Here is a 16,824-nt window from a genome sequence, read left to right on the forward strand (position 1 = left end):
ATAAATGAAGTGTAAAATCCATTAAAGTATACAATAGATCAAAATTGACCTGAATATGTCAAGTTTTTAATTTGTGTCATTTGGAAACTTTTTCGGTTTTAGAAAATTCGTAGCACCTTACTAAAAAGCAATCACATAAAATGATTAATTTCAGGATGTTTTTTATATGTGTTAAAACAATTAAACTACCATAAAAAGAACAAAATATTTTGAAAAAAGCAATGCTGGGTCAAAATGGAAAGGTAAAACATTTTTAGAAGCTGTATAAATTATGAAATATTTACTTTTTTTAATTTGTTTGTTAATTGGAGGAAATGTGGGAAAAGTCAGTTGCATCCTAAACAGATTAAAGTTGTGTAAAACTGGTGAACAGGAATGGTTTGAAAGATAAAGAAAGAGGCCATCTATGCAAAGTTGGCAAAAAGATTTCCATATTTGACTGAGCGATCCTAGAAGGCCATTAAACTGCACCTGGACCAGTGGGCTATGGAGAGTAATTCACATGGATACAATCTGGGCAGCCACAAAGATGTTGGCAAACCATTCAACACTTACCTGAACTAGGAATACTGATACAAGCGTGTAACTTTTAAACCATGTATATACACTAACCTAAAGGATTATTAGGAACACCTGTTCAATTTCTCATTAATGCAATTATCTAATCAACCAATCACATGGCAGTTGCTTCAATGCATTTAGGGGTGTGGTCCTGGTCAAGACAATCTCCTGAACTCCAAACTGAATGTCAGAATGGGAAAGAAAGGTGATTTAAGCAATTCTGAGCGTGGCATGGTTGTTGGTACCAGACGGGCCAGTCTGAGTATTTCACAATCTGCTCAGTTACTGGGATTTTCACGCACAACCATTTCTAGGGCTTACAAAGAATTGTGTGAAAAGGGAAAAACATCCAGTATGCGGCAGTCCTGTGGGCGAAAATGCCTTGTTGATGCTAGAGGTCAGAGGAGAATGGGCCAACTGATTCAAGCTGATAGAAGAGCAACTTTGACTGAAATAACCACTCGTTACAACCGAGGTATTCAGCAAAGCATTTGTGAAGCCACAAAACACACAACCTTGAGGTGGATGGGCTACAACAGCAGAAGACCCCAACAGATACCACTCATCTCCACTAAAAATAGGAAAAAGAGGCTACAATTTGCACAAGCTCACCAAAATTGGACAGTTGAAGACTGGAAAAATGTTGCCTGGTCTGATGAGTCTCAATTTCTGTTGAGATATTCAAATGGTAGAGTCAGAATTTGGCGTAAACAGAATGAGAACATGGATCCATCATGCCTTGTTACCACTGTGCAGGCTGGTGGTGGTGGTGTAATGGTGTGGGGGATGTTTTCTTGGTACACTTTAGGCCCCTTAGTGCCAATTGGGCATCGTTTAAATGTCACGCGCTACCTGAGCATTGTTTCTGACCATGTCCATCCCTTCATGACCACCATGTACCCATCCTCTGATGGCTACTTCCAGCAGGATAATGCACCATGTCACAAAGCTCGAATCATTTCAAATTGGTTTCTTGAACATGACAATGAGTTCACTGTACTAAAATGGCCCCCCCAGTCACCAGATCTCAACCCAATAGAGCATCTTTGGGATGTGGTGGAATGGGAGCTTCGTGCCCTGGATGTGCATCCCACAAATCTCCATCAACTGCAAGATGCTATCCTATCAATATGGGCCAACATTTCTAAAGAATGCTTTCAGCACCTTGTTGAATCAATGCCACGTAGAATTAAGGCAGTTCTAAAGGCGAAAGGGGGTCAAACACCGTATTAGTATGGTGTTCCTAATAATCCTTAAGGTGAGTGTATACTACACATCTGAACATAGTGTCAGAAGGACGAGGTGAAATAAAGTTAATATTTGTGAAAAGGTTTATAGTAATCCCTCCTCGATCGCAGGGGTTGCGTTCCAGAACCCCCCGCAATAGATGAAAATCCGCAAAGTAGAAACCATATGTTTGTATGGTTATTTTTATATATTTTAAGCCCTTATAAACTTTCCCACACTGTTAACATAATTAGAGCCCTCTAGACATGAAATAACACCCTTTAGTCAAAAGTTTAAACTGTGCTCCATGACAAGACAGAGATGACAGTTCTTTCTCACAATTAAAAGAATGCAAACATATCTTCTCTTCAAAGGAGCGCCGTCAGGAGCAGAGAATGTCAGAGAGAGAGAGCGCAAAATAAAAGCAATCAAAAAATCAATATGTGCTTTTAAGTATGCCTAAGCACCGTGATAAAGCGGCATTTTGTAGAGGAGCGTCCGTATCCTCTAGGCAAACAGCCTCTCTGCTCACACCCCCTTCGTCAGGCACAGAGAATGTCAGAAAGGGTGAGAGAGAAAAGCAAACAATCAAGCACCGCGAGGGAAGCATATCTTATATCATTGAGGAGTTTTAGTTAATATGTAATACATGCTCTGTTTGGGTAGCTTCTAAGTCATCTGCTAATAGCGTCCCTTGTTTGAAATCAACTGGGCAAACAAACTGAGGAAGCATGTACCATAAATTAAAAGACCCATTTTCGCAGAAATCCGCGAACCAGCGAAAAATCCACGATATATATATTTAGATATGCTTACATTTAAAATCTGCGATAGAGTGAAGCCGCGAAAGTCGAAGCGCGATATAGCGAGGGATTACTGTATATTGTTTTGATTAAAAACCTTTGTAGCAGCAAGGCCACAAAAGTGGATGAAGTAGGTCTAAAAAACATTCTGTAATCAAGTATTGTTGAAATATCTTTGTTAACATACGTTTTTAATGTTGGATTGAACAGTGGTGAAAAGAATGCTTTAGACTGTAAAGGGGGGTTACCATAAAATAGTTGAGAAAACTGAAACCAGAGGTCTTTTTGTTAGCAGAACGATCAGCACAGAATACAATCATACCATAAAACAATGGAACAAGCCTTTGTTCTAACACAGCCACCTTACAGGTCAGAAGAGTTTACAAATTGTTTCCTACATATTCTTTGCGAACATGGAACACACTTATGACCATATACTCTAGTCAAAATTGGTACAAGCTGCAGATGCATTCCAATTGATCCCTGTATTTGCAGCACAAAGGCATGCCTGCAACTTGGCATTAAGTCAAAACCACTTGAAGTGGGCAATGAACCTCACCAAAGGTATGTCATGTCTTGTTCTTGAATTTCATGTACATGGTTCTGGATTTATAACCAAGGTATGGAAAATATCCATTTTTATTTACTTAAATAAATACTTTATTACCATGTCAATATCAGTGGCATAGAGTATGACTTAGTGAAACTCATACAAATAAAATATCAATACAAACATGATAATGTATGGCCAACAGCCAACAAACAACTAATTTAACCTCAAGCACATTTAGTCGTATTCATCAAGATGTCAAATTCACATATTGCAAACAGCTTGCAGATGAGCTGTCTTTATGGTATAGAGTAGCTGTAATCTTAAATGACCTAAGCAGAAAAAAAGGGAGACATGGTGTGATGGATTCTAAAGGCTAGTCAATTCACTCTGTTTGTGAAATGTGATTGTGTGAAGAAGCTTAACCTCCTATATTGGTATACTGAAGATGGTGATGACTAGGAACTTGAAATTCCTCAATACTTTTAAATACTGGTCACTGCTTAATAAAGATACTTTCAGGACAGTAATCTCCCTTGTGCACTGAAGTGATTCATAGCTCAGTGTAATGTGAAAAAGGATGAAAATTAGAACCTCCAAATCTGAGTTCTTGTCCTGCTCACAGAAAAGAATAACTTGCTTTCTGCAGTAAATAATTACAGGTAAAATTCCGTTACAACAAAGTGCCAGAGACCTAAAAAATATTTCATTGTAATGAAAATTTCGTCGTAATAAGATTCTGTATTTGTCGCTATAGTGCTTTCTTTAACTTGCGTCCAGGTGTTTGCAATCATTTCAATAGCTTCTTTCACATTAATTTTAATATCCTCCTGTCTACAAGTTATGCTGACGGGAATTTTTCTCAGCATTTCCTTGCGATAATACACTTTCAGGGTGCGAATGATGCCCAAATTCAATGACTGAAGCACTGCCGTGCAATTGGGTGGAAGGAATTCAACGTGAACATTATCTAAATGTGGAAGCATGTTGTGGGCAACACAGTTATCAATCAGAAGTCGAATCATCCTTTTCTTCTTCCTCATATTGGGAGGTTTCTGAACTCTTTTGGGATCCCCCCAACCCCCACCAAATTGGACGACACGCCGAAGTGTGTCCCAAAGTGTGATTGCCTTGTCTGTGCAAGATTGTTTGTCTGTTGCCGGGGCAGGGCAACAGCAGGCTCACAGCGCTGCAGCAAAGCGCCACAAAAGCAAATCATAAAATATCATGGTCGCACTACAAGTCCCTGTCTTGCACCCCAAAACACGAGGCTGAGTCTCAGTATTTTAGCAAAACCAGCTTTATTCAGCGTGAAACAGGAACAGCATAGTTATTTATTGTAGGATGATCTGCCACTCTCCTATACACAGAAACACAGCAGTCAGGCAGGGTTGGGGCTAGGTTAGTGGCCAAGTAATACTGTTCCCTGCATTTACAATGTTCCTTGTATAACCCATCAAGGTCTTTTCTGTTTGCTTTGGTGGCGAGCCGCAGCAGAGCTGTGAGCCTGCTGTTGCTTCGGCAATGGATAATCAGCCTTCCACAGACACGGTGATCGCACTTTCGGACGCTCTTCGGCTTGTCGTTCCGTTGGGGGAGGTCCTAGGAAACTATTAAAGTAGCTGGAAAGACTAACTGAAATAAAATAATAATATACTAAAAATATTTCTAGTTTTCATTTATGAAAGTATATTCTTGCCGTTAGTCTTTAACCTTTATAAGTTTTTACTGTAAAACAGAAAGTCATCCAGCACAAGCCGCCCACACATTTTCATAGAAAGTAATCCATTAGCAGAATTATATTTTAAAATATTTGTTTCCCTTTTTTCAATGTTTTTCTCTCTCTAACAAAACAGACAGATGAAATATATTCATTTTGTTCTTATGCCTTATCATACATATTGCATACCAGGGAGTTTTCCTGCCTCACATCCAAACCTGCTGTGGTAGGCTCCAGGTTTCCTGCGATCCTGCTCTGGATAAATAGGTTTAGATAATGTATTTATTGTTCTTAATCTCAGCTGCTGTCTCTGTTGTTTTATGCCTGTCCGTACTCCTATTACCTGCTCTTGCTCTGCTCATTATGGGTTTACCATCCTTTATGTTGGGATAATCAAGTTTCACTGCCCCTAACCTTGACACTACATGCTTGTTTTTCTGTTTCCCTCAATACAGCTAGATGGGGTCTGCACACTGATTCAAGCCTATGAGCCCTGTTCTTCCTAAGACCCTGTGATTTTCATGAGAAAATATTTTAAAAATTATAAAATTGTGTAAAATTGTTCAATTCAGTATCTGGTTTTGATTATGCATGTTTTTATCAGACAAAAACAAAACCAGATATTAAACCATGTAGTGTAGTAAGCTTCCACTAACATTAAACTCGTATCCAGATCTGTTAAGTGTACAGTTCTGTCTGATTGTGACACAAAACTAAACTCCGTAGGAGCTCCATGCCATAATTACCAAAACTAAAACTAACAGATATAAAAATAAAATAGAAATGACTTTGTGAAAAAAAAACTAAACTAAAATAAAAATACACGATGAAGGAAAACTAAAACTAAACTGAATTTCCAAGTAAGGTCCGAAAAAATAAAAACTAATACAAAAAGGCAAAACTATAATAACTTTGGTACTGAGATCCTGAATTGATACCAGTGTTTTAACTCAGTTTCTTTTGCTCTCTGAAACCCTGACCGTTTAAAGTGCACGGATGGGAGGAATTGGGGTAGGTTTTTAAGAAGAAGCTCGTTGGGCGTGGCCCTTTTGGTGGTATATTTTGTTGCTATTCACTACATACCTTTTAATGAGTTGTCATTAGACATGTCTTCTTATTCAAGAATAAAAGTCTGGCCAATGAGATTTTGAATGAGGTAAACTGATCTGTCCGATACTGCATGCTACTCACATGATTCACACCAGAAAAAGTGGCAGGAAAGTCACATAAAAGGAGAAAGTAGTAAAAAGGATATATGCTTACAGCATACCCTTTTACACCAGCACTCCTGTAGTTGAACACAACAGCCTTTCCTCTTGCAATAGTCAATACTGGTTTGACTTAATGAAAAATGGTGAATATTCATGGCAAAGATACTTCAGTAAACCCAATGATTGCATAAAGAACACAGAATGAGGCAACAAATAAAAAAGTTTAATCTTTTTCTAGCAATGTAATGGACACTTACACAGGGTATTTGATTCCTGATTTAAGAGGATGGGTGGTAAACCAAGCAGTACGATTCAGAAATTGTTGGTATAAAAAACATTATTCAATATAGTGCCGAGAATTAAATTACCTTAGTCTGAACTCACGTTTAATGCATGAATTGATTGTATGGATTCTTACCCAAGTCTCCTGGTGCAAGCCACACATAGAAGGAGCGGCACTGTCTGTAACATCCCGAATGGGGCAGGATCTTGAGAGATGGAAATCCCTTTCCAATAACTAACCACCTGTGTATATGGAGAACCTATACACCAAAATGGAAAGAAACACTTCATTCCAGCTGTTTCTTTTTTCCAAACAAGCAGTCTATTAATTTAAAACTTCTTACTCATCCAGCATAGATGAGCTCTTATTACTTCAAGGCTTAAAGGTTTTTCTAGTTTTTCTGGCTTCCAAGATCAAGTTCAAATGGGTGAGGCAGCTTCTTACCTGAGAATTGGGTTCTTGGCCATCCAACACCAGGCAGCGCTTAATGGATACAGCTTCTTGATTCAAGAAATGCCTCAGGTCTGCATGAGGAAATAGCAGTTGAAGAACCTCTGTTGGGTTCAGTAGCTGTGTTTTCCTATTCAAAAAGAGGTCCCACCATCAACTACAACTGTTATGCTCATTGGGATAACAAGTCAGTGCAAAGAGAATACCTGAATGAAAGTTTTTACCCCAATCCCCAAATTAAAAACTCTGCCACTATACCAGAAGATGGTGAAGTTCACTGGTTCTTTTGGGAATGCCTCAGCCAAAACAATAAGGCTGCTATTTTCATTTACAAACAAATCCATAGACTCATTCCTCTTGGAGTATAATTGCTCAATGTCCTCATAAGTCAGTGACAAAGCCTGTCCACCCTGAAAGTGAAAGATGTTTACATAGGAGTGTCAATCACCATTTCAATACATATATTTTTTTGTAAATCACACATTAAAAAAAATAGCGAAAGCCTAGAAACCCTAAATGTCAAACATTAAATGTGTTTTTGCTTTGTCCAGTAAATGAGACAATAGTAAGAAAATAAGGGTCAGGAAGATACAAATTTACCTTGAATAATACAGGCTGTGAACCCTGGACAATACAGTCCAGTTTTCCTTCCTTTTCTGTAAGCTCATGTATTGCTGTAACAGAGGCACAACCAGAACAGTTTACTGGAACTTCAGAATGACTCTTCCTACTTGAGCTCCACCATTCATGAAATTCTGTAAGGAATTATAAGGACAGAAAAACTCAGAAAAAAAAACTCTAAAAAGCAACAGAAAAGAACAAGACCTTTCCATTAAAATGCATATGAGCATTTTTGCTTAATGTGGAAAGTGACAATACATTCATACAGAAATCTTAGTGATTGGCAAAAATGGAAATAATGAATGAATCCATTAGGCTTAAAAGTCAAGACAGAGGTAAAGAATTTAGGGGTAATTATTAACTCTGACCTAAATTGTAAATCACATATTAATCAGATCCTTTATAACTTTAAGATGCTGAAAAATTAGTTCACGCTTTTGTTTTCAGTCGGCTAGATTACTGTAACGCACTCCTCTCAGAACCACCCAAAAAAGACATCAATCGATTGCAACGAGTGCAGAATGCAGCTGCTAGAGTCTTAAATAGGAAAAGAAAATCCCAACACATCTCTCCAGTTTTGATGTCACTATATTGGTTACCCGTACCATTTAGAATTGACTTTAAAATACTGCTTATGGTTTAAAAAGCCTTAAATAATCTAACTCCATCCTATATTACAGAATGCCTCTCACCTTACACTCCAAATCGTAACCTTAGATCTTCAAATGAGTGTCTGCTTATAATTCCAAGAGCTAAACTTAAAAAAAGTGGCGAGGCAGCCTTCTGCTGTTATGCACCTAAAATCTGGAATAGCTTACCGATAGAAATTCGTCAGGCTAATAAGATGGAGCAATTTAAAAAACTGCTAAAAACTAGTGATGCGCCGATATGGAAATTCCGGACGATACCAATAACCAATATGTTTTTGTCCATCTTTGCTAATACCGATAACCAATGGCCGATATATATATATATTTTTTTTTATTTATTTCAAGTTTGAATGTTTTAGTTATGCTAAAAATGTATTACGCATTATCAAATAAACAACAGTAGCATGTAAAACAGAGATGGACTTTTTTTTATTAACTTGCTTACTTTTATGCTCTTATTTGATATAGATGTAAGCAGCCAGTACTTTTTCTGAAGGGAAAAAGAACAAGATATGGCCTGTCAATATAGAAAAAATACTCCAGGTCATGTACAAAAAGCTGCTTGATGTACACATTCTGGTTAACTTAAGCATATGAATACATTGTCATTACAGAACATTGCATTGGGTATATTAACAAAAAAAATGAATACATATTCTTTGTGCCATAATGAGACATACATTATATTACTTTAAGTAAAACTAAAATAAAAGGTACAATGAGGCCAGTAACCCTAATCTTAAGTTGGCTTCTTTAAAAGCACAAATGGTAGTTATTTATTAACAAAAAGAAGCATTTCTGCCTTTTCACTAGCAAGACTGCTTCTCTTTTCATTTACTATATTTGACAAAGCTGAAAAAAGGTGTTCAATGTCTACACTGGTACAAGGTGCCAATAGGTACTTGAGTGCTGCCTTGGTCAAGGTTGGGAAACAGGCTGCATTGCTTTTCTAATACTGGAGGGCGCAGTTATTTCTGGAGATAGGGGGCTTGCTTAAATAGTTATTCAGCTGAAAGAAAAAAAAAATGTACAAACATTTACCTATATTATAATGAAAGATAATAAATTATTAATAGTTTGACCAGATATGTGGTAAAGAAAAACAAGACAACTGCCTAAACCAGCCACTGCCATTAATAAAAACTTGATGATGTTTGGTGATGTTTAAAGCTTGAAATATAATGATTTGGGTCATATAAAAGGGCATTCTATAAATTGTGATGCAGACTGACAAGAGATGCAGCACAAGCTGTTCCACAATGAAACACTTTGTAACACAGGTGTGCCTTGAAATATTGAGAGACTGCTGTATATTTTAGGGTGATTTTGTTTAAAAGGACAGTAGATATATAGGTAGTGGTTCGGAGAATGCATCGCTGAAGTGTTATGTGACAGCCTCAAAAAGTATGTTTTTCGCCGTCTGAAACCAGAATCTGTCCTGCCACACTTGCTAAGCAGACTTTTAAGCGCTTCAACAGATGGAATGAAGTCCACAATTGTAGATGAATGCGCGCTTATGTCTTTAGTAATTTGCTTGAATGGTTCAAGTAGAGTAATCACATATTTCACAAGTGCCCACTGATGCAGCGTGAGAGAAGCAGGAAGCTTGTATTCAGCACCATACGCAGCAAGAGTGCGCTTCTGATCAACCAGATTTTTCAGCATATAATACGTGCTGTTCCAACGAGTTGTCACGTCCTGCTGAAGCATTCTTGTTGGGGTACCAAGGTCTGTTTGTTTTCCTCTCAGCCTCGAAATAGCGAGTGCTTAAAATGAGTAACTTCTCTGGCTCAATAAGCCTTCATTTACAGCAAGCTGTAAAGTGTGAGCCATGCAGCTTAAACTTTTAATGACACTTTCTTCTATAGCTTTTGCCATAATGCGAGAGCGTTGTCACGAAGCACAACGTGCACATTACTTTTTGAAATATTCCACTTCGCTAACATGGAATCGAAAGCTTGTGCAATGAAAGATGCAGAATGAGAACCATATAAATCGTTATCATGCAAGACTATTCTTTTGTCTCCAAATGTTGTTCGCCAATCCAGTGTGTGTCATTAGACTAAGCATACTCATGGGGCTGACCTCTGAGCTCCACATATCTGTAGTGAAGCTAATGCTGGTGACATTTTTTTTAAAAGCTCGTGGATATGTGTAGTAATCACATCATATAATGCAGGCAGTGAGACATCTGCAAAGTATCGCCAGCTTGGAAGAATGTACCGAGATTCTAAATGATGTAGTAGCCGACAAAATCCCTCGTCCTCAGCTAGGGAAAAAGGTTGGTCACGAGTGCGTTTATTTCCATTATTTTAGTAGTTATGGTGCAGTCTTGAGGAAATGTCATCGTGTTTTGAAGGGTTCGCTGTATAAGGATACCGCTATTGAGCCCAGTAGCATCTGATTCAACTAGCATTAGTTGATAAAATTCCGTGTATAATTCGTTATTGTGGTTATTCAGATGGGAAATTAAATTTGTGGTACTGAAATACTTAATTCTGCAGCCTCTTCACATTATCTCATTTTTGCAGAAAGAGCAGGTAGCAACTCTGTTATCTTCCTTTTTTACAGAAAAATATGACCACACAGTTGCTCCTGTCAGCAAAACTAGGAAACCCCCTTTTTTTTGTGAGTGCAAGGGGCTGTGCTTACATGCATGTTTTTCTGCAGCTTAATGTCTGCTTCACAGAACAATGAAAGCAACTTTTAATTATTTAGTGAACGGACAATGTTGACAAGCCCAATTATATTGGTCTGCTGTATTGGTTAAAATAAACACATCTAACCGATTTTGATTTCATCATTTTTAATAAACAAACATCAGCCGATAACAATACAGTTCCCGATATATCGTGCATCTCTACAAAAACTCATTATTTTAACATGGCTTTCTCATAGCTTCATTTTAGTCTAACCTTGATATTGTGTTTATGTATTTAATTATTTTTTTCGTGGCGCCAAAATCCGTACTAACCCCTACTTTCTCTGCGTTTTTTTCTGGTTTTCTGTGGTGGTGATCTGTGCCACCACCACCGGATCAAAGCACCATGCAGTCCCTACATTGATGGACTGTAGGCCAGAGGTCCACATGAACATTGTCATCTAATTAATTTAGATAATTTATGTTAGGTAGAAAGCCTACTGGGGACTGGGCGGTCTCGGAACCCCTTTAGATTTTGCTTTTTTTCTCCAGCTGTCTGGAGTTTTTTTTGTTTGTTTTTTCGGTCCTCCTGGCCATCAGACTTTACTTTTATTCTATTTTAATTAGTATTGCCTAAGGGGCAGCACGGTGGTGCAGTAGGTAGTGCTGCTGCCTTGCAGTTACCGGGTCCTCCCTGCGTGGATGCATGTTCTCCCCGTGGCTGAGTGGGTTTCCTCTCACAGTCCAAAGACATGCAGGTTAGGTGCACTGGCGATTCTAAATTGTCCCTAGGGGTTTGTTTCCTGCCTTGCACCCTGTGTTGGCTGGGATTGGCTCCAGCAGACCCCCCGTGACCCTGTAGTTAGGATAACTGCCATTTGTTAATATAACATTTATCAGAGATATGATTTCAGGTATGTTTAACAAAATCACTGATATGTCATACTGTAGAATTTGGAAGGATCTATAAAACAACTGAAGATTGCCCTGTATGTATTGTAGTTTTCAGTCCACTGAAACATAAAAATAACAAAAAATTAAAATGCAACAAAGTAAAAGTAAATTAAGTAAAACTGAAAAAGGAATGTCCATTTTCTCATAAATCAGTACAATCCTAGCTCTTATAGAAAAATAATGTAGCAATTGTTAATTGCAGGATAAAAGGTGAAGTAAATGTCAGTAGGAAACAAACCTAAAATCCAGGAAAAGAACTAAAGGAGAAAAAAAGCACTGCAATATTAAAATAATGATCAGCATTCTGGTATGAAAAAAGCAGCCAAGCTAAACACAAATCCACTAAGGGGGGATTTAATCAGCATACCAAACGCGCTTCAACATGTAGAAGAGGGCAGTGCAGGAAGGAGAGCTTAATGAAAAATTAATCTATATTACAAAACTACAAAATGCGAAGAGAGATATCTATAGAGAAATAAATTTTTCCTATTATTGTGATTAACATAAAAATTGCAAAGAATAGTCCAATGCATGTTTAAAGTTTTAAAATACTGTAATTCTAAAGACTGACTGGACAAAAGGTCACTGTCATTTGCAAAAAGTAAATCTTACTCAAGCTGTGACCTATCAAGAATGTGACTACTCAGCATTAACAATGAATATCAAAAGGGCAATGAAATATTTTTTGTACTAGGAATCCTTATAAAATTATATACACACACACACACACCTCACAAAGTAAAAATAGGCAATATTAATCATTGCACTGAACAAAAAGAATCCATACAGAATTGCAGCATCAACATGCTTATGTAAACAGGAAAAGGTGAATTGATTATCCTTTGTAAGTAAACACATTTCACTTATTTTTGCAATCAGAACAGTGCATACATGCACAAAACACTTTAAGAGTGTACAACGAGTACACAATAAGAAAGTGACTAGATAACTTTCACCATATAAGCTGTAAATTTGAGGACATTACATTGAAAAATAAAACCTACTGTTACTCATGCAATGTAAAACTGCATGCACTTCTATCAATTTCTATTGGTTACAGAGCACACAGTTAATACAGAGTATGAACGCACACACTGGAAAAAAAATATGATGCAATTGGTTTTCTGTAGACAAGCCAGCAACAGCATTATTTAAAATATTGTTTTAAAATTTTTAATTTTGCAATAAATATTACATATAAGAATGAAAAACTGGGAAATATCAGCTTTCATATTACAAGCTAATGTGGCATTTCATGTAGTTATTAAAATTTATATCATCTGGCATGTAGTAAAAGCAAAGTTTAAGTCCAATAAAAATCACTTGCAGAAAACAGTGCTACATTTAAACAAGCCAATAATTCTGTACCGTGTAAGCTGGAAGGTACAGCATGAGGTAAAGAAAACAGTCTCACATTCTTCAAGTAATCATTTGACTTGAGTGGATTCAGACTGACTGGAAAACTATATTCAGAAATTTGATACAGCTTTGTATTTCCTGGTTGAATGTATTATGAACAGGCTGAACATAATCTAAACATATTCTGGCAGCAACTGATGTAAAACAATGGAGGGCTCTGAATAAAATTTAAGCAGTTATCAAAGGTCTGAAATCCAAGCAATGGATAAGTGTGATCAAATAAAAGAGACAGAGAGAGAGAGATAAATGCAAGTGCGTAGTGATGCATCTTGTGCATTTTTTTCATTATTTTTCCAAACTCAACTCATGCATAGCTTATCCAAACAGTATTATGTATAACACAGGAACTAAACCTAGATGGGGCTCCAGCACAATGGATAAAACTGTCTTGTACAGAATATGATAATTATAATGTAATGCAAAAAACATTTACCATTTCTTCTGAGGATTTACAAAACTAATGTGTACCAGTCTATAAAGGAAAACGGGTGCAAGACTTAAAATAAATAATTCTCTTTACTAATCTGAAAAGACAGTTAAAAAATCCTCTAGTATTGTTATTCCATGGAAGACCCAAAGAGTGTCTGATTTAAAAAGAACATGTCGCAGAGCTGAGCGTAAATGGAGGAAAACTAAACTAACTATCCATTATGAGATATTGAAGGCTAAAATAACAGAATACAATAACACTGTCCGTCTTGACAGGCGCTGCTATTTCTCTAATATTATAAATAACAATGCTAGTAATCCCAGAGTCTTATTTTCTACAACTGATCGTCTGTTAAACCCAGGTAACACAAAGGAATGCCCCCAGAATACTTCCAGTGAAACCTGTGAGAACATTGCTGTATTTGTCAATCAAAAAATTAATGATATTAGAGATAACATAGTATATCTCCCCAACACTGCAGAACCTCCAAAGCCCCGGTACTCCATTATAAACAAATTAAATGCTTTCACCAGGATAGATTTACCTGAATTACATAGTATAATCTCTCAACTGAAACCCTCCACCTGCGTCCTTGATCCAATACCAACCAGGTTTTTCAAAGAAATATCAGGTGTGCTAATTGACAATATTCTGGACATAGTTAGTTCGTCATTAGATACGGGGGTCTTTCCAGACTGTCTTAAGACTGCTGTAGTTAAACCCCTGCTCAAGAAAAATAATCTTGACCCCTCTGCCTTTGAAAATTTTAGACCCATCACTAACCTGCCCTTCTTAAGTAAAATTCTAGAGAAGGCAGTCATTATGCAGTTAAATGACCACCTCAATAAACATGCTATTCTTGATACATTTCAGTCAGGCTTCAGAACAAATCACAGTACAGAAACTGCACTTGTTAAAGTAGTAAATGACTTGCGGGTAAATGCAGACAGAGGCCATTTATCTGTTCTCATCCTCTTAGATCTGAGTGCTGCATTTGACACCATTGATCATAATATTCTTAGAAATCGCCTTAGTCAATGGGTGGGCCTCTCTGGCAGTGTCTTAAATTGGTTTGAATCCTACCTGGCAGGTAGAAAATTCTTTGTGGTAATCACATCTCAAAGACACATGATATCCGATATGGTGTTCCACAAGGCTCTATCCTGGGTCCGCTGTTATTCTCAATCTACATGCTTCCGTTAGGTCAGATTATCTCAGGTTACAACGTGAGTTACCACAGCTATGCTGATGACACACAGCTGTACTTATCAATAGCACCTGATGACTCCGACTCTTTCGATACACTAACACAATGTCTTACTGGTATTTCTGAATGGATGAATAGTAATTTTCTCAAACTAAATAAAGAGAAAACTGAAATTTTAGTAATTGGCAATAATGGATTCAGTGAGGTTATCAGAAATAAACTTGATGCACTAGGATTAAAAGTTAAGACGGAAGTAAAAAAATTAGGGGTAACCGTTGACTGTAATCTGAATTTTAAATCGCATATTCATCAGACCACTAGGACAGCATTTTTTCACTTAAGAAACATAGCTAAAGTTAGACCTCTTATATCATTGAAAGATGCGAGAAATTAATTCACGGTTTTGTTTTCAGTAGACTAGATTACTGTAACGCACTCCTCTCAGCACTACCCAAAAAAGACATAAATCACTTGCAACGAGTGCAGAATGCAGCTGCTAGAATCCTAACTGGGAAAAGAAAATCCAACACATTTCTCCAGTTTTGATGTCACTACACTGGTTGCCTGTGTCATTCAGGATTGACTTTAAAATACTGCTTATGGTTTATAAAGCCTTAAATAATCTCGCTCCATCTTATATATCGGAATGCCTGACACGTTATATTCCAAATCGTAACCTTAGATCTTCAAATGAGTGTCTCCTTATAATTCCAAAAGCTAAACTTAAAAGAAGTGGTGAGGCGGCCTTCTGCTGTTATGCACCTAAAATCTGGAATAGCCTGCCAATAGGAATTCGCCAGGCTAATACAGTAGAGCACTTTAAAACACTGCTGAAAACACATTACTTTAACATGGCCTTTTTATAACTTCACTTTAACTTAATACTGATATTCTGTATGTTCAATTCTTCATAATAACTATTCACAGTGGCTCCAAAATCCATACTGACCCCTACTCTCTCTTCTGTTTCTTTTTCCGGTTTCTTTGTGGTGGTGGCCTGCTCCACCACCACCTACTCAAAGCATCATGATGCACCAACACTGATGGACTGAAAAGCCAGAAGTCTACGTGACCATCATCATCAGGTCCTTCCATGAAAACCCTAAATACAAAGAGGACTGTTTGACTTATGTTAGGTAGATTGCCAGAGGGGACTGGGCGGTCTCATGGTCTGGAACCCCTACAGATTTTATTTTTTTCTACAGCCTTTGGAGTTTTTTGTTGTTTCTGTCCACCCTGGCCATCGGACCTTACTCTTATTCTATGTTAATTAATGTTGACTTATGTTTATTTTTTATTGTGTCTTCTATTTTTCTATTCATTTTGTAAAGCACTTTGAGCTACATTTTTTTGTATGAATATGTGCTATATAAATAAATGTTGATTGATTGATTGATAATGAATTTAAACATTTATGTATTTTTAAAAGGTTACCTTACTCAACTTGAACCCACAGCTGTAAAGAAGGTCTGGGTGCTCTGCAAGACTTTCCTGTACCTTGTTTACCCATTAACCTGCAACCATTTAAAATTTGAACATCTGGGGCCTCATGTATAAACAGTACGTAGGCACAGAAATGTTGCATAGGAATGTTTCCACGTTCAAATCGTGATGTATAAAACCTAAACTTGGCATAAAGCCACGCACATTTCCACGGTACCTCATACCCTGACATACGCAAGTTCTCTGCTCGGTTTTGCAGACTGGCGGCACCCAGCGCGCGCCCGGTATACCACACGTGTTGTTCTAGCACACGACTCAAACAAAGGTCGTATACCAAGCAAAATATTTCGCCTCTAAACAGGACGTATACCAAGTTGGACTTATTCCAAAGCAGACGTATACCGAGGTACCACTGTATATAAATATACAGTGATCCCTCGCTATATCGCACTTCGACTTTCGCGTCTTCACTCTATCATGGATTTTAAATGTAAGCATATCTAAATATATATCACGGATTTTTCGCTGGTCCGCGGATTTCTGCGGACAATGGGTCTTTTACTTTATGGTACATGCTTCCTCAGTTTGTTTGCCCAGTTGACTTCATACAAGGGACGCTATTGGTGGATGGCTTAGAAGCTACCCAATCAGAGC

The 16,824-nt window shown here is 37.5% G+C and overlaps 1 protein-coding gene across 1 annotated transcript in view; it reads right to left on the reverse strand.

The window, feature by feature from the left end:
- c3h6orf89 (chromosome 3 C6orf89 homolog) overlaps positions 1–16,824 on the reverse strand; it is a 32,204-nt gene that overhangs the window by 1,703 nt on the left and 13,677 nt on the right. The window contains exons 4-7 of the mRNA XM_039749232.1: positions 7,406–7,560; positions 7,064–7,215; positions 6,800–6,935; positions 6,491–6,614 (exon numbers count right to left, since the gene is read on the reverse strand). Coding sequence (XP_039605166.1) covers positions 6,491–6,614; positions 6,800–6,935; positions 7,064–7,215; positions 7,406–7,560 — 567 coding nt within the window. The remainder of the gene's footprint in view (positions 1–6,490; positions 6,615–6,799; positions 6,936–7,063; positions 7,216–7,405; positions 7,561–16,824) is intronic.

This window comes from Polypterus senegalus, chromosome 3, assembly GCF_016835505.1.
Source record: "Polypterus senegalus isolate Bchr_013 chromosome 3, ASM1683550v1, whole genome shotgun sequence".
In the NCBI taxonomy this organism is placed as follows: Eukaryota; Metazoa; Chordata; class Cladistia; order Polypteriformes; family Polypteridae; genus Polypterus; species Polypterus senegalus.